Source organism: Cryptomeria japonica, chromosome 10 (assembly GCF_030272615.1).
Source record: "Cryptomeria japonica chromosome 10, Sugi_1.0, whole genome shotgun sequence".
Lineage (NCBI taxonomy): Eukaryota > Viridiplantae > Streptophyta > Pinopsida > Cupressales > Cupressaceae > Cryptomeria > Cryptomeria japonica.
In genome coordinates, this window is record NC_081414.1 from 487,920,589 (window position 1) to 487,940,736 (window position 20,148).

The 20,148-nt window shown below is 35.3% G+C and overlaps 1 protein-coding gene across 1 annotated transcript; it reads left to right on the forward strand.

Moving 5' to 3' along the window:
• Positions 1–1,167: 1,167 nt before the first annotated feature.
• On the forward strand, positions 1,168–2,610 carry LOC131039447 (NDR1/HIN1-like protein 6). The gene has a single exon (XM_057972226.2). The coding sequence runs from the start codon at positions 1,402–1,404 to the stop codon at positions 2,110–2,112; it is 711 nt and encodes a 236-aa protein (XP_057828209.2). The 5' UTR covers positions 1,168–1,401; the 3' UTR covers positions 2,113–2,610.
• Positions 2,611–20,148: the final 17,538 nt, after the last annotated feature.

Here is a 20,148-nt window from a genome sequence, read left to right on the forward strand (position 1 = left end):
GTTCAAGTATAGAAAGTAAATGTGATAAACAAAGGCACTTAGCTCTATACAAGATGAAGATGCATAACTTTAATAATGCATTAATTACATTTTAGATGCATTGGAATTAGAAATGAGATATACCAATTTACTGCCTCAGGATCAAGGGATCTATTTTTGTATTGTGGAAGGTCTAGTTTGCAAATTAGGGCTAAATTTATGCTCACAAATATGTCTTGCTCTTGTGAAATTATCGCTTTGTGTATCTACTTCTAGATTTGACTTTAATTTTTTTAACGTGTCTTTTCTAATATTTGAGATGTTTTGTATTTAAAAATATCTTTGAAGGATTGTGATTAAGTCATAAGGAAAAATAATGTATGCAAAAGATTGAGAACAACAAATCTTAGCCTTGAAAATATTTCTAAAATGAATTTGTAAATCTAGATTCATTTTCATGCACTAAAATTGAATTGTTACTCCTTTTATACAAATGATATTTGAATAAATTTCTTGATGTTAGTAAATGATTTAAATGAATGATATTGAATAGATATGTATACAAGGACATGGCAAAAAGCCACACAAACTTTTGTACTAAGTTGGTGTTAGGTAGGAAAATAATGAATATAAATCAATCAAAATTTGAATGTTAAATTTACCTTCATAAAATCGACCTTATTTTCTAAAAATAAATTCAAATGTAAAAACTCAAATTAAAATAGACATCCAATATATACATAAGACAATTTATATATAAATTAAAAAAATATATTAAAATGTATATGAATAAAAGAAGTGAATAACATGAATCTACTTTACACAAAATTACCATATCAAACAATTCTCAAATAACCACAAAACTATATGAAAATTGGCATGGGTAACGAATATCACCGTTACAAAATCATTGATCTATCATAGAGAAGAGAGAAAATGTGGCATTGAGAAACCAAATAGTAATAGTTTCCCGGGCCTCTAACAATGTGCAACTTGTATGTTGGCCCCCACAAAAAGAGACACAGAGGGCATTCAAAGCATTCCCCATGTCGCTTTCGAATATATCCAAACAAGCGTCCATTTAGATCATTGAATCTGCTCGCTGTCTTTGGGAGAAGAAAGAGAAAGAAAGATTTGATTGAGGGAGTGTGACACGGAATATATTGAAGTTTGAAGAATGCAAGGCAACGGGCAAATGGCAAAGGGCCTACCTTTTTCTTTTTGTTTTGCTTTCTTCTTCATCAAGACAAAGATCCCAAACTTGGGATGCCTCAAAACATCATCTGTTTTCTGCCTTTCCCTCTTCTGCACGGATGAGATCTTGGGCAGATCATAACATGGGTTCAGGCAAAGAATTGCAGCTAATCTATCCTTGATCACCTCACTGTTTCAAAGGCTAAAGCACCACCATCTTTGAACAATATGCTGAAATCTGCGAGGAAGAGCTGGAAGCGCAAGCCCAAACCAGGAGAGGAGGCGCAGCACTCAGGGCCCCTGGCAGATGAGTCCTTGGCAGCGCATGCAGATGATCCCATTGGCCCCCCTCCCCCTCGAACCAATGTCATGATGTGGTGCTCTGTAATCTTCTGTGCCGTCGTCTGCATTATCATTATCCTTGGTGGTCTTGTAGTCCTAATTAGCTACTTAGCCTTTCATCCCCACATACCCAAATTCAATGTGATGAGAGGGAGCCTCAACAGTATCATTCTGGACCAAAGCTTCATTCTGAGCTCTGATGCCACCCTCCTCATTGAAGCCCACAATCCCAATGACAAAATCCAGATTACTTATGAATACATCAAGTTTGAGCTCCAGTTTGAGAAGCGCACGATATCCAAAGTAAGCTTGGTGAATGCCCAAATCATTCAACCGCCCAAGAACACCACGGGGTTTCTTCTTGACATGAACACTGTGGCATTGCAATTGGAGGCCAGGGAAGGTGAAGATCTCAGTGTTTTGTTACAGAAGAACCGGATTGATTTCGACTTGAAAGGGACCATCAAGACCAAGTCCAGGTTTGGGAGTATTACTTCTGTCAAATATTGGGTGTATACTTCTTGTAAGTTGGCTTTTAGCCCTCCCCCTGTTGGTAATGGCACTCTTCTCACCCGCCAGTGTAGCTCAACCAAATGATTTGGGTATAGCAAAATTGCTTCTGTGTTTTCTTGTATCTTTTTAGTTTTTGTATTTGTTTTTTAAGACAAGTGCAGTAAACAGCCCAATCAATGCCGGTCCTATATTAGGTGTTCTTGTTTGTAGCTCAGTTTGCGGTGATCAATGGGCTCTGTGCATTATTGTATAGAATTAAGTTGTTTTTTTGTGAAAATCACCTTGAAATGATTTCAAAGGGCGGGTGGTTTTTTCAACATTGTATAATTAGGAGTTGTGATGGAATTACAATGAACAATTTGTAATGCTGTATAACTAGCATTACAAGAAATGGGTGTAGAGTTCATAACTGGTTGCCGGGGCCAAGCTCAGGAGAGAGTTCATGGACTGCATTTTCTAAGGCCGTTGCCATATGTCTGGTCATATAAAATTGTGATGATTAAGGCTTTTTTACAAGCCTAAAGCTAATTTCATGTTTATGCAGATTCTGCTAATAAATTAGCTCAAGATGAAAATTTGATAGTTACTCTCTACACCTGCCAGAGTAATTTTTGGAGAATTTGGGAAGCATTTATTATATAGTTAAAATTTATATCTTGTTTAGTTGTGGCTTACAAAATTATTTTAATTTTAGAAATTTTTTGGTTTTAATTAATTATATATTGGTTAGTAGTGACTTTAATAAATAGTTTTATTTATAAATTTTTTTAGTTTTGTCTATCTTTACAGTTTATTTAAACATGTCGCCATTTTTATTTCAGATTGTTTTTGAGAAGTGTCTTGATAGTTTTTTTTTTTAGTATTTAAAGTTTATGCCAAAAATAAATTATTTTTGTATTTGTGGAGCACTCTATGATTGAAGTTATAAGATTTTAAATCAAATATAGTTTTTGAAATGAATAGAACTAAAGTGTATTTATATGTATATGTGTATTATGTATGTATGTGTATTATGTATGTATATGTGTATGTGTATGTGTATGTGTATGCGTATGTGTATGTGTATTATGTATGCATATGTGTATTTATATGTATATATGTATGTGTGTGGCGTGTGGTGTAAGCGTCTTGATAGATTTTTAACGTTATTACGTTGAGAGGCATAACCTTACAATGACAACAATAAGAGGTCATCATCAGATCTGTGTAAAATGGGAGGCGTAACATTGACCTGGTTCTTTGTGAATACTCAGTGGGTAGAGCCACACTCACCACCTTGGCATTTGTACAACTCATAAAGCTGCTTGCTCTTGATCTCCTTTACCATGAAAGATTACAGGCTTACACTAAAGCATGTTTCCTTTTCATAGTTTTGATGTCCTCATAATCCAAAGAGAGATTCCCAAGACTGGCCTTTGTCTATGGTATCTCCGCTGGTTATACTTTTAGCCCACTAAGGCATCGTTTGGAACTTCTGACAGAGGGCATCGCAGCATCTCCAAAATAAAATGGGTTTTGAGAGCTTAGTGAGAATGGATAATAGGATTAGATATTGGAGTTGTCCTCCTCCTCAGTGGATAGCATGGTGAAGCTCACATTTCAAAAAGGTTGGTTCTTTAATCACTCTCCTTGTCTTGGCCGACATCCCCATTATTATTCCCTCCGAACTTAAATGTTTCAGCGTTTGAATCCAATATAAATTTGTTGCTGGGCTTGTCTAAAACAGAGAGTATCAAATGTTTGTGTAAATCTCGAGTACTGGTATCAGGAAAGTGATATGCCGTCGCGTACAAAGGTGTACAGCATGATCAATAACGCCTAAAACCTTCACAAGGTGCTCCAAACTCAATCATATACCGTTGCATTATTTCTTGTCTTGGAGTCTCTATTTTGTATAGAGATTGTAAGAACGAATGGGTATCTTTGACAGACGTATGCTTCATAATGCAATGATCTTGTTCATTTTTGTCACTAATTTTCAATTATACGTTTTTGGCATGGCATGTTGGTGATTTATTTTATGTTTTTTATGTGCATCGCACAACTGACACTAGCATATGTATCTTAAATTTTAATTTAATCTATATAAAATGTCATAAGAGATATCCTATTTTTAATCAATTTTATACCTTAAAGTCAAATAGGCATCTCGAGAAGGATATCTCTTAGCATATTTTATATAGATTAAATTAAAAAATTTAAGATATATATGCTAGTTAGATATTTCACATAATGTGGAGCATTCTATGTTTTCTATGTTTGATAGTTTAAGAATAATGACCTTATAAGATCTTAGATTGAATATAGTTTTTGAAAAAGAGAAGGCATGAATTGAATTAAACTTGCATATAAAGTTGTTCCATAGCTATGGTTGAATAGGGATAGTGAAGTAAAGGAAAAATGGATATTTGAAATTTGAGAAATATTAGAGGTTTAACTCAATTATGTGCATGTATGTGTGTGCATACATACATTCATGTAACAACCACCCTTGGTTGCTAATTTTTTTTCTACCTCCTACCAACTTAATCAACTAAGCATGTTTGTTCTTAGCTTAAAAGTGCCAATTTAATAATTTCACACACAAATCACTGTGATGGTGACAATTCTACGGCAACACTTATGCTTACTCTCAAAGGTGGTAAGCTCATGATAACAAGGTCATCCCTAGATCTAGGCCTATGCCTTATGACCTTACCTACATATCCCCTCAAGGGAAATCAAAGGCTACGTAATCCACCTTTAAAGGTTAAAGGGAGTTAATTCTCTCTTGTCAATGAGGTCTTTGATCTCTCTTTAAACAAAGACTGTTTATTAAACTTAGTCCAATAACTAATTTCCATCAAGCAATGTACCAACATACACAATTACACAAGGGTCATATCCTTTCATAATTTCCAAACATAGAGAGTGACTGGAGCACATATCACATATGCACTAGATGACTGACTCATACATATCACATATACATAATGATTCGCTCCAACACGCGTCACATATACATAGTGACTAGCTCCAATGCATTACATATACAAAGTGACTAGATCTATTGTTCATCATATGCATTGTGAATAACCTTTACAGAGAGACTGAAAAATCCACAATGGCTAACTATCACTTGCTCATAGTGCATCTCAGTTAAAAGAAAGGCCAGTGCATCATTGCACACTACACTGTGGGTAGTGTTCCATTCCCTAGTCTTTTGCACCAACAAGCAAGTGGGAATAGGACTCGATGTATTCCATGCTACAACAAGTGTCTTTCCTCATCCAAACAAGGTCAAGTATACCATTTCAACATCAATATATGCTCAAAATTCTACTGAGTTTGGTCCAATTATTACAGGTACTTATTCTTGATTATAAATTCTCTATTGTGAAACCCATTGAATGATTAAGCGACGAGGACATCCATCAACAACATGCAACTAGCCCATAGGTCCACATGCTTCTCGCAAAATCCATCCAATACCCTAGATCAACATGAGGTATCCTTTGCTTGCATGCAACTGGTGATATCCATTCGCTTACTAGGTGGTACAGTTGATACTCTATCAACATAGTACAATCCTTGACTATAGTCAATCTCGAACATATAAGCTTATCTTAAGTGGGTAAGATTTATCCTCCAATGATCATCTTGGATAGAAAGGACTAGTCTATGTGTTAGAGGAATACAATCCTCTACCTATGTCATCATAGGGTCCTAACTACAGTCAATCTTGAACATATACTTAAGCTTATCTTAAGCAAGTAAGATTTATCCTCCAATGATCATCTTGGATAGAAAGGACTAGTCTATGTGTTAGAGGAATACAATCCTCTACCTATGTCATCATAGGGTCCTAACTACAGTCAATCTTGAACATATACTTAAGCTTATCTTAACCAGGTAAGATTTATCCTCCAACGATCATCTTGGATAGAAAGGACTAGTCTATGTGTTAGAGGAATACAATCCTCTACCTTTGTCGTCATAGGGTCCTAACTCCATCTGTTGTTGTAAAATTCAGTGTATGTATCCTCCTCAACACTATAATTGGAAGAGAGGTTCCTTTTTTCAAGACAGATAGATCACAATTGACTAATCTAGGAGTATATATACAAAGTCTTATCGATTTAGGATTAAATTCATAGCTACATAAAATCACTTGGATCCAACACAAGATGGCCTCTACTCGATAGATGAACAAATCAAACACAAGGTAGTCAACCCCCTTCACTTCATTCAATTCATCATTCATAAACACGTTATGTATTAAATACAAGTTATAATTTTTCCTCTCTTTCATAACCATCTAATACCCATTTTGGCCTCATTTGAATCTGGGTTAAGAGAATGTCAAATTAATTAGGAACAACTCCACAACTTGGGTGTTATCCTCCCCTAGACCCTCCCCATATAGAGTTGAGGTCATAGAGGCATCCTTTGCCCAAGGACTGCCTACATACGTGCTTCCAAACAAATCAAAGTCACATGTAGTTCTCATCACGAAGTTTCTCAAAAGGACACCTACACACAAGTTCCTATAATCAAAGTTTCATAAATTACTATCTCTCAGTCCAATATGCTTCCCTTGAATGATTCTTAATAATTATTAGTGTTTAACGACAAGTAGGAAATTTTCACACTATTTCCAATTTAGCAAGCCTAAACTATAACACTTCCATCTAGGGGCATCAAGATCTCTAATTAGACTTCACCACTACTATTATTTCCCAATTCAATGTGGGCATTGCAAACCCCTTACAAATACCCATCAAGGATATCATGCCACATTAGGTAACTTGACGAAAATACCACATAGTTTATAACATAAAGTTCTATTTAGAACTAGAATGCAATATCATGTATATAATGAGATTTGGTAGACTTAAAAATCATGTGTATTGGTTTGCACGAACCCATCGGCTTAAATGAGAGTCAAATTAATTCCTTACACCCCAATCATATTTCTTGACAGTATACAATGCTAATATTATGATGTCAACATAACCGATAGTTACCTAGTCACATTATGATGCCATTAATAAGCCCTCACATTTAGCTATAAATATATATTTATCTCAACTTACATTAATACCATCTTCATATCAACCTTATCAAATAACAATCAAGTTTCATTGCCATCGATTTTCATATCTAAATGAGGTTCCTATAAATCATTCCCAACAAGAGATAATGCTTAATAACAAAGAAGGAATTCTAATTTGATTCATAATTTAATTTGCCATAATTATAACACTTCCATCTAAGGATATTGAATCTCCAATTAGAGCTCACCATACTTAAATATGAGCATCTTGAGATCTCTTATAGGATCATCTTATTAACACAAAGGCTAGGATGAATACTTATCAACCATAAATTCATTTGTTTGCAAGGACATACATTTTGATCATTATCATATATTTCAATCACTAATGTTAATCGTCCATAGAGGAAGTACATGTGGCCTCCTAGGTCTTACAAATAGGTATATATTGCTTTAGTTACGTCTAGTACTTTGCCCATTCTCAAGGCAACTAAAGAAAACTTCATTTCAAATTAAATTAGGGATCTCGCAATTAGCCTAAACCACTAATACATATATTAGACGCAACACCATGAACTCAACAAGTGTATTAGTTAGAACATGCACAACTTCCAACACAATTCAGTTTCAAATTTTCTATAACTAATTCCTTATCCATTGACAATATAGTCTAGAATTAACAAAGTGTGAATTTATTTTATTTAAAACTTAATATGTGAAAAATAATTTTATCTAAATGTCCAATTTATCTAGTTGTATATTCATTTGAAACAAGATTCAAATAATTGAAAACATAAGATAAAGACAAAACTTAGTCAGCTAAAGTATCTTCTATGAAGATCTTGAAAATCCTATTGACATCTAGCAAATAGGTGGTTCTTTACAAGGAACCTAAACCTAACACAAAAATCCTAATCAATAGTAGATAGGATGAGTGAATGTGACCATATAAGTACAAAAATAGATACTCCTAGTGTTATGATACAAATTATGTTCTTTAAGTTAGTGATCATAGTTTGGCCAAAACATGACAATCAAATTTAGTCATTTAGTCCAACTTCTTAAATTTTATAGTTATGACTCAAACTAGATACTATCCTCCCTTAATACTAGAGTTTGAAATAAAAAATACAAATGAACCCATGCCATCTTTAGAATTAGAGGACTTTTTTAACTGGACCATTTTTATTGTCCACCACCTAAAATCAAGGAAAATTCCATCAAGATGTGAAAGAGTGGCAAATTTATTAAGAATAATTCATTTGAACCATTTGCAACATCTTTAAAACTATGGTTTAGAAGTGTTTAAACAATAAATATTGTCAGTTAAAGCACAAAAAAATCACTAATGTGTATACAACCCTAATAGACAAAATCAAAGGATATGACAACTTTTCAACACAAAAAATTAAACTCATCCAAAATGGATACTCATAAATGTGATGGTATGGATGCAACTTATTGAATAATACTTTAAACTCCATAATATAATAGAGAATGAAATGATTGACATGGCCTTGTTGTAATTATAGTCAAAACCTTATTTGTGGTATTGATGGATGATGAGTGGCAAGTAAGGGAAAATACTCAATCAAAAGATTTTTTAGTAATGACTTAGCAACCCATTATGAGAAACCATGGAAGGGAAGTGATGTTACCCAACTAAAAATTTAAAACATTTAAGATATGTAGCTACAGGTAATGCTAAGCATATGAGGGCTACAACTCAACTCTACATCAATGGACATGATTATTGGTTTGAATGTGGTACTTTATCTAACCGCTTAGACGAGATAGGACCTATTCACACCTTAGTATTAACCTTACTTAGGTTGCTTTTTTTTTTTTTTTTTTTGTCTTGAGTCATAGAATTAATACACCTAGCACAACCTTGTTAGCTTTAAGGGGTATTTCCTTATTGACAAAGCAAGGTTATTTTCATTCATTGCATCATTGCGTAATTACTTCTCTTCTAAGGCATACTATGTGTTTCTCTTTGCAATCATTAGTCATAGAAGGTTTTTTTTTTTTTAAACCTTTTCTAGCATCATAAATTGCATCCCTATGCAATTTCTTGCTTATCTAGGCCCTAATTTAACATTTTAACATATTTGGACCTACTTCTTGCATTCTTCATTTACAATTTGCAGTCATATTCCTCCACAGTGAAGAACCACTGAATCCACTTTATTCTTAAGCCATCTTGAGCCTAGTGGATGACTCTCCTTCCAATGTAACCAATAGGTACTGTGTGGGAGAAAAAGTGACACTAAGCAAACATGCCCTAATCTCACTTTCAACCACACACTTGTGGAATACGAAAGAGCCTAGAGGTATCACACAATTGGCTACTTCTTTTTGTGGAAGAGAGAGCCACGGGCTACCTATTAGGATTTCTATTCCTTTGTTGTAATTGAAAGATAAAATGATGCAAGTTCAATCCCAAACCCCAAAGTGCAAGTATGAACTAATAACAAGATTTGCAGAATTGAACTTAAGTAATGGAAAGCTGTAAGTACAAAGATAAGACAAGAATGCAAATGCGCACCCGGAGTCAAAATCTGAGTGGAAATGTTCGGGACGGGGGCGCGGGCGCCACTGTCCTGATTCTGCACCTGAAACTGCACCTGGAACTGCTGTTTTGCACTCTGGAAAAAGCTGTCAAAAATGCTGAAAATGCTGTCTGTCAGGAGGACCAGGGCGCCCAGCGCCCCTGTCCTAGGGACCAGGGTGCCCAGCGCCCCTGTCCTGGTAGGACCAGGGCGCCCCACGCCCCTGTCCTGGTCTTTTGCTCTGGGATTTGGTGTGAAGTTCGGTCTCCGTCTGCTTCTTCCGGATCTGTAACTTGCGGCGTCGTCCGAGTCCTGGAACCTGCACTTATATCTGAAAAGGTGTTTGGGCGGCTATATAGGGTTTTGCCTTAGTCAAACCCCCGCTTCGGTGATTTCCACCTCCACGAATAGCCAAGTTGTATTGTAAAATGTATTGTGTGTGCAGACCTAGTGTGTGTGCAAGGTCCTTAAATGCAAGAAAGCAAACTAGAGCAACCTAGAAAGTAAACCCTAATTGCTTGTAAATGATAATGTAAATGCTCTAAATCAAGATGCAAAGTGATCTAAAGCATGAATAAAGGATATATTGAAGCTTATGCAAAGACATGAAAACAACATGAAATCATACCCAACCCTCAAGGGAGGGGTACAAGCCAATCTTCAGTCGGTAATCTCCTATTGTTCTTCAATGTCTCCCAAGCCCTAAATGAATGAAATTGATGAATGCTTGATGGATGGATGTTGAATGTTATTGAAGTCTTCAAAGATCTGCTCTTTCGCTGCATAGAAGGCCCTTGAAACCAAAATTCGGATCCTTTCAAATGAAGAAAGAGAGCTCTTATATATGAAACCCTAGGTCTTAATTCCAACTTTTGATCGACCTAGAGATTGAATATCCCGCCAATTTCTTGGGGTTAAGCTTTATTTTATGATTGGATCGCGCTCCTAAAATTTCGGGAAAAATGTCCGGGACCATGTTGCACTCCGGGCGCCATGGTCCCGACAACTTTTCACCAAATTTTCAGGGCCGTCGGATATGATGATTTTAGAGAGAATCCCGAAGTTACAGCTGATTTCGAGATGTTTTGACCCCCGAAATCAAGCCCCCAAGTTCAAAATAGGACCTAATTAGGGTTTTTGATTAAATGATGTATTGGAAGAATAAAATGAAAGGGGCACACTTTAATGAAAAGGGCCCAACTTTATGATGTGGAAGATGATAAAATAGAACCTTAGACCTAATTAATTTGATTAATTAAGTGCTCAAGGGGAAATGCAATGCAAAATGCAAGATGCGCCAAGGCGGGTGCTAAACTAGGTGTGAAATTGTACCACCCTGGCAAGTGCGTACAATTTACGACGCTACAGGTACGAAATAGATTCCTTGTTTGCATGCATGGACTTGTGAATCCTATTTCCCCTACCTTACACTTTTGTTGGTAGATTGATATACCTATGGTTTCATCAATTCTCCAACATGGTATCAAAGTTTAGAATTGGCAAACCGTTTCTCAAATTTTAAGGATTTTTCAGTTTAGGGTATTATACAAGGCCTCTTAGAGAAAAATAAACCTTACTTTGTCTCTAAATACCAAAACAATGTAAGACTAATTGTAAAATTGTCAAATCAAAGTAGATAATTTTTTAGATGAAATTATTTCTAGGGTCTTGTTTTTTGTGCAAAAATTCTGAATAGATTCATATAATTGTGCATTCATGCAACAACATACCTACATTTATATCATCCTTGTGTCAATTTTTTTGCCATTGACATCAGTTTTGTAGCAAAACATAAAAAACAATTCTAAGGTTTTCATGTTTTTATCACTATTCACTTTTTCACTTTTTTAAAATTTTTTTTATGGTGACCATTTTAATTTTTGATTCATAGAGGTCCGTCAATGACAATGCAAATTAATAGTCACAAATTTTCTAGTGTCATTTGGTCACCAATGATTTTCTTTTACGCCAAAATCTTTATGTCATCATGAAGGTTTTTCGGTACCAACCCTTGGTCATATCAATTGGGAGCTCTTGGTTCCCATTAGTCGAGAGTGGCTAAATTTTTCACCGTTGGTTGCAACATACCACCTTCCATTACCTATTCACTATATCACTATTAGAATGAGAAATGACTACCTACCCGCACTGAACTTGTCTAAATGGGATTTTTTGGTCACAACTTGGTCATATTGTATCAAATTTTTAAAAATAAAATATTGTTAGAAAGCAAGTTTTGAGATTCTTTAGTGGTGCATATATATCTTTTCCAAATTTTGTTGTTGGTGAGTTTGAATGTCTATTGAAGTCAAATCTACCTGTAGTCACATAAATCTGTCCACTTAATTAAATGAATATTTAGTATTTATTTGATTATTCAACCATCAATCAATAAATTTGGAGGAGTATAGTTTATCTATTCTATATTTGTATGCTTTCTATTTCATGCTTAATATCTCTCTTGATATGCCTGTTTAGGATAATCTTTTGTTGCTAACACTAACGTTTGTTTCTTGTGCTCTTGTGTGTGTTGCCATCAAACAAATTTTCTAATCCTTTTTGCAAAGCATCACTACCTATCTTCACTTTCAAGCTCATAACTTTTGGCTTGAACCTTCATTTTTTGTGATTCTTGTGGTGTTGGGAGCTAGTTCTCCACTTTACATAGGTCTTAGAAATAAATATCTATAAATTTTACTAGGTACATTAAAATCAAATCTAAAATATACTCTTTTATTTTTTAAATGTTGGTTACCAAATTTATAAAATGGTTTTATTTTCTTTCTATGGGGGTCAATCTCCTTCTTAAAGTAACTTTAAGAAATAGATAACACTTATAACTGACATTTACTCATTTTACAAAACTCAAAACCAAACAAACACATGGTGGAAACCTTTTCTATTGAGAACCTTACACTACACATCTATCACACTTGTAAACCTAAGATGACTATATTGCTAATGTCCAAGGGACAATTGTCTACATTAGATAATATTGCACTTGAGGTCACTCAAGAATATAATAGTTTCGCTTACACAAACAAAATGGATGAAGCCATGGGTCTTATTGTACTACATGCTTCAAATAGCCTTTTGGTTCACATGAAGTTTTGTAGAACTCCTAGGTAGATCTAAGATAAGTACAAGGAATTGGGTAAGTGCACCAAGATGGTGAACAAAAAGGGGGGTATAAGTGGCCACTTTTTTTCTTCTGAAAACAGGTAAACCTGAACTTCAAAGAGATATTCAAAGGTCACGCACTCAAAACTAGGAGTTGAGAAAAGAATAATAACCGTATTACTATGAATCTAGTTTCTAAACTACTAAATTTTTTTTAAATTGGATAAGATTAAGAGGGTCAAACCTCTCTTGCACGAAAAACTGTTCCTGATTTTTTCAAAAAAAACATAACATAGCTGTTTTCGTGCACTGCAAAAAATATATAATTAGATTTAGTATTTTGCAAAACCTTTTGGTAGGATGATAGGTAAGATTGAGATCTAGAAGTTGTGTATTTTTTTGTAATTTTTCGTTGAGTATTTTTTTTTTTAATGATTTTTTGAAGTGACCGTAGCCTAAAAATTTGGTACCTGTTCGTGCGCTGGGCATAACTTGCATCAAAATAATCGAAAATGAATTTTTTTTTCTAAATTGTAGAGAATCTAGTGTAGAACAATAATATGTAATATATTTTGAATTTTGTCAAGTATATAAAAAGTTATTAAAAAAATGGTAGACGTATGTCTGTGAGGACTATCAAGGCATTGGTAAAAAAAAATTAAAGTTTACTATGCTAATGTTGTCTAAAAATAGAAAAAAATATATGGTCAAAAAGATGAGAAGATGTGTGAGATTATGGTGGTAATTTTAGAGATACCCACTTGATCATTTCTAAACCCGATGATGATGAAGTCGAGAAATCATGTTGGAAGATGAAAAAACGTGTAAAGGGACAAAATTGGAGGGAAAATGGGCTTGCAAACCTTAGGGTCATTTTCCAACCCTCTTACCAAGCCAAAACCCGTACGGATTCTGATGTTCAAGATAACCCACTTAGGTTTTGAAAAACAAAAAGTACCATTCATAGTTCTACATAACCTGTACGGGTTATGTAGAACTAAAACCATCATTTTGAGTTTCACAAAACCCGTATGGGTTATGAAAAACCATAATTTTGAGTTTCACAAAATCAGTACGGGTTATGAAAAACATCATTTTGATTTTCACAAAACCCGTATGGGTTATGAAAAACCATTATTTTGATTTTCACAAAACCAGTACGGGTTATGAAAAACATCATTTTGAGTTTCACAAAACCCGTACGGGTTATGAAGACATCAAAATGTATGCTTGTAAACTTAGCATATACTACACATATGTATAGACATACATATATAATATGTGTTTATGTATGTATATATGCATATCTATAGTTATATATACATATATTTATATAGATATATGTATTTATGTTTGTATACATGCATGTCTCTCTTCTTTTCCTCTCCTGTCTTCCTTCCCCCATCACTATCTCTGTAAATTCAGAGCCCTAATTATCCTCCTTGAGTTCTATCTCATCTCTCTCTAGGGAAAACATTAAGAAACCCCCCCTTGGACAAGGTGTAAAAACCTGGCGAAAGTTGTATAATTCTGAGGAAAATTTTAATTTTACTGGCGAATTTTTGTGGTTTACGGAGAAAAATAATAATCTCCATTGGCGAATTAGCCGTGATCGCTCAAAGTTTGTGAAAAATCATGGCGAATTGTACTATTTTTAAAACCCATAAAATAATTGCATGGGCAAATGGTAATGTTTTTAAAACCAGAAAAATATTTGCATTGGTGATTTCAACCTATTTTCAAACCATAAAAATAAAATATTGGCGATTTCATGCTATTTTCAAACCATAAAAATAAAATATTGGCGATTTCAAGCTATTTTCAAACCATAAAAATAAAATTTTGGCGATTTTAAGATATTAACTTTAAGTAATTAAAACACGTGGCACACAGTCGTCAACTCTCTGCCTCTCACAATCGTCAACTCTCTATATCTCCAACTCGCAAGCTGAAAATGCTAAGCCTTCTTAACCTCGAGATCTAGCGACTGGGGGAAACTGAACTGGCACTCGCCAATTCTCGACCACAAATGTTAAGTCCTCGTCACCGCAACGACTTGGAGATAGTGGTAACTTAAAAACTTTAACCCTTATCGTGTACTTGCCAACATAAAACTGTTTATCTCAAACCAACTCGAGACCTCGCGACCAAAGCAATTTCACTAACAATCTCCAGCTCGGTAACATAAAACACTAACACCCAAAAAGCTAGAGACCTCGCGATGTAAACCCAAACCAACTTGTCGCCAACTCGCGGCTTGATCACGTCTTCAGACATTTTACCTCATGAGCAGGCGATAACCATAAAACTTAACCACAAACTATCTGGTCGCTAGCTCGCAACCTAAATTTTTTAAGGCTTGGATGCTGACTCGTTCCTGAGGGACTAGTTTGAAGGTTTCTCTTGAGTCGAGGTTGATTAGACAAGCGAGGACGACGGTTTCAAAGGCATAAAAGGATTTGATAGCTTTTGAGTTAGAGATGGGAGATCACGGATTTCTTTGAGAAATAAGAGCTCAGGTTGCTTGTTGTCAGGGATTTTGAAGCAGAATTTGTCCAATCAAGGAGGAATAAAATCAGAACAAAATCATTCACAATAGATGAGCCTTAACAGGATGCAGTGGATTTGATAGGCATGATGATGACTTCTAGGAATCTAGAGTCTACAGTCATGTTGAAAACCACCAAAATGATAATTTTTCATGTGAATGCAGAATGAGCATCACCAAATGAAGTGTGAAAATGTTATAAATACAATGGAGTGGTGACTTAATTGGTAGAAGAGAAAATAAACCTTTTTCATTTTCTAAGAGTGGTTTTTTTCCTCAGAAAGGAAGATGATGTTTGAGCAGGATCGTGCATTGTGTGCTTTGTGATACCGGATGGGTGTTTTTTTGTTTTCTTCTGTGTGAGTTTGTTTATTGTCAGAGGGGTTGTGAAAGTGAGAAGGATTGCCAGAGGGGGTGTGAAAGCCTTTTTTTTCAAGAAGGGCCAAGCATGGCACATCCTCTGCTTCTACTCTACCATAGGATGGCAAGGGGTTTGAAGAAGGAGCCCGTAGAGGAATGAAAGAAGGATTTGTTTGGGTGGGGAGTGACAGCCAGTCATCTTTGTGATGACATGGAAGCTGCAACACACCCCCCTCCCCCCCCAACAGCTTACATTTACCCTAAAGCTCATGTTTCCACTTTCCCTGATCATGGGCATGAAGGCTCAAGTTCCTCTTTCCATTTTCTCTGTTCCTAGGCATGAAGGCTTCCTCCTCAATTTGGAAACGATCTGTTGGACTTGGACAGAATGTAACATCTCACATTCCATCCAAAATGAAAGCATCAGGGTGATAATGGCATGGCTCAAGCAGTTTTGCAAGTTGTATAGTCATTGGGGTTCCTTTTCTGGTTCCAGTAGTGATTCTAGACTCTAGGTGAAGGGAGCAAGTTGTATACTATATAGTCATTTATGGAGCAAATAGAAAGCATTTAGTGTCAAGCTTTGTCTATATATAAATTTATTTTGTGTATAATTCTATCTCTTTCAAATGATCAGAATCATGAGATTTAATTTTTTTCATTTGTTGCATTGTTATGGTGTATGTAATTTTTCATTTAATGCTTCCTAATCCTATTATGCCCAGGAATGCAAAATTTCTGTTAGTCTGGAATCATATTAAATAATTAAGGATTCACCTCATTATAATTGGTGGGTGGATTATAGACAGTCATAGAACACCTCCATATATATTACATAAACATCAATAGCATATAAAATCATAAGAGTATTAAGAATGAAAGTATTAAACACCACAATAGATTATTAGATAGGAATATAATTATACAACATAATTAGTAAAACATCAAGACAACAGACCAGTGCCTTATCCTAGGGCATAGAGTCACTTACAATTCAAGACAATCTGATAATAAACTTCAATAAGATTCATTTGCAGATAAATAGGAATGAAATTATGAATAATGCCATTACATACAGTTACACAACCCAGATTCATATGTAAACTGAAAAACCCTTGACCATTCAATTCACAGTGAAAACATAAATTCAACACAAAGACAATTATGTGAAGATCGTATTGCTCAAACTGCAAATGATATTGATATTATATTCATAATGATATCAGAAAGTAAATTCATAATGCGATTCAACTATGCACTTATCAAATTCTTGAACAATTGAGCTATTATAGCTATATTAATATAAGAGTTTTCAAGTTCAACATCATTGATCAATAAAAGTGTTAACCTCAACCTGAGGATTCAACAAGCTTAGGATTACTGTGAGGAATCTTGGGCAGCAACCTCAACCTAAGATTTCTTCTTTGGCTTTAGCATGGCTTGCCACCTGTCCACCTCTTTGTCTGTTGGCCAACTAAATGCCTTTACCTCTTCTAACTTTGCAACTGAATCTGTCCATCTGGCATCTGTAACTGCCCTGGACTCAACAATAAACTTTGCATGGTCAACCTCAACCTTGAACAGTGAATCAAGCAGACCGTTAAGGAAATCAACATCAACATGTTCATTTACATGCTTGATTATTTCTTCTTGCTCCAGAATCAAATCAAATTCACTAGTCCAATTAGAAACTGATTTCAAATCTCCATTACTACCATAAATTGAAGGCACCAATTTATTATAACCTTCCCCAAATGTCTGCAATTTTTCATTTATAAGCATATCCTTCCCTGTGAAAAATGCATAAGTTGCATTCATTACCTCCACCATGTCTTTAGTGTCACTGATCTTGGGAGGGAACTCATCACTATACATCATTGTAGTATCTAGCTTATCCATTAATCTGCTTCTTCTTGACCAAACATTGAACAAAGGTCCAAGAAAAGTGACAGCCTCAGAGGATGTTTTGCTTGCCTCTTTCAAAGAAATGTGCATATCATGCACAACCATCAATTTGTCTTTCAATACACTAATCCTGTGTTTCAGAATTCCTCACACAACAGAGATAGCCTTGACATTTTGTTCCTTTTCAAGCTTTTCAATTTTCCCTGTGTATTCCTCCATTTTTGTTGTCACATCAACTAGTATTTCTTGTACTTGTTCTGTAATCTGTATTGGATGGGGCTCATTTGCAATTTTTTCTTTCAACTCCACTAACTCTTCCTCCAGAGCACCCTTCTTCATCAGTGTCTCTTCATATTTTTTAGACAATGCAATCAATTGGGTATATGTTTCTGTGTATCTTCTTGACAAATCCTCTATTTTTGATAAATTCATGAAAGAAACTTGAGTAAAAAATGAGGCAATCTCTGTGTCAGTTGTGTTCTGCAAGTTCCAAATCATTCTATCAGCTTTCTTTTCTACTTGGATATTTAGAAGGCGGGGCTTTTGAGTGGAAGTGGCCAAAGACCAAGCAACAAGTGTCTTTGACTTAGGATTAAATCCTGATCCTCTTATTACATCTCCAATTTCAAATTCAGTTCTAAACATTGGGTCCTCTTGCTTCCTAATCTGATCAATAATAAAAATAGACTGGATATCCCAGTCAGGCATCATAATCATACCAGTATTCTTTATCAATTGTCTTGCCTATTCCATAGATATTTCCTCCCTATCAGGACCATATTCCTGCAGTGCCTTGATGATCTCCTCTTTCTTTTCTTCATTTGCTTCCTCTATGATCAGATTTTGTTTTAATTGATTTTGTTTCAACCTTGTCAAAAAAAATTTAAATTCATTTGACTTAATAAAGTCATCATCTTTCATGAACTCATTTGACAACATCACACGCTCATCAAAGCCTTGAGCAAGGGCTTCGTTTGTTTCTCCCTGTTCTTCATTCTGCCTTGCTTCTCTAAGATGTGTCCTTATTTGATGAAAGTAGTGTCCTTGTTCTGTAACAATTTCTCTAGTAGGGTCTCTCCTCACAATTGTACCGACCTCAATATTTTTTTGTTTCTTTGCAGCTGGCACTCGGGTAGATTGAACTTCATCCCCACTCTCTACATCATCAGCAGACACACTAAGTGGCCTCTTGCCATGTGAAGAATGTCCATCTTAGGGGTCTTGCTACTAAGAAATCACTTCTGGAATTTGAGGCATTTGTTCCATCAAAGTTTCATATAAACTCAACATTTTGTTAATCCTCTCTAGGTACGGGCTATCAGGGCAAAAACATGAGAAACTAGGGTCAGCAGCCAACAATTCTGCTTCAACTCTCATCAAATTTTTCCATTTTCTTCTCCTTTCTTGTACTTCATCTTTTCTCAGCAAATTTCTAACCACGTCTTCATCATCCAATGGTTCATGGTCCTTTATTGTGGCCCAAGGTGTCATTTTTGGCATTGCAACTTTAATAAATTGTTCCGGATCACAAAATCTAGACACAACATTAACCAACCTATACTGTTTAAGGAAATTGTTTACTTCATCAAAGGAACTCCTACCAATGGTAAAATCAGATGCAACCCAAAGCCTAGGAAGAAAAGAACCCTTCCTGTGTTTATCAAGGTATTCTTTTTCCACTAGGGTCAATTGCCAGATAAACTCCATAAAAGCAATCCTAATTGGAACAAATTTTGGTAAAATATGGGGAGGCTGAGGACACCCATAGACTCTCATCACAGTAAAGTTATCAAAAAAATAAAAGTCCCCCCAGTTATGTGAAATAGGCCATTTTGGAACATACTGGTAAGGTCTCAAAACTCTCCTAACATTAATTGATAATCGTTCCCTATTTATTCCTAGCATTTCCATAATTGGCGAAACAATCCAATTTTCAAAGAAAAGGAAAGAAGAATGGGGAGAACTACAATCCCAAACCTGGGTCCATCTTTGTATTGGCATTAAGACACCGAATTCTTCTTTGAAAAGCTCCAATTCTTTATCCACGAACTCAACATTATAGAACAAGATTAAATGCATCAACAATGAATAATGCTTGAATGTAGGGCTGGGTGCACCATTCTGAATTTTAACTAGAGCATTATGAATGTGTTCAACCACATAGCCCACATAATGATAATCCTTGTTAAAATCTGAGTGTTGAATGTCCATAGCCATCATCAGTAATTCAGCTAACACTGTTGAATCTCCATCAAAACCCAACACTCTGCATAATCCATAGATTGTACAATGCATATAATGGTGGAAAGGTGTGATGTCAAATGGTGGTTCGATACTCTCTAGAATTATAACCGGCTTCTTATTCACCCTAGGCATGTATCTGGGCATTGCATGCTTCTTGATAACACCTTTGTATTTGTCATAATCCTCTGCAATCCGCTCCAAATCTATATTTGTACATGCAGCACCAATAATCTGGAAAGCTTCAACAAAGCTAGCTCTGTTAATTGAAACTAGGGCAGACTGGTTCTTTCTTCTAATTACCCTAGATACTGGGCAATAGCATTTTCCCAACTCTTTGATCAAATCCACATCAACAT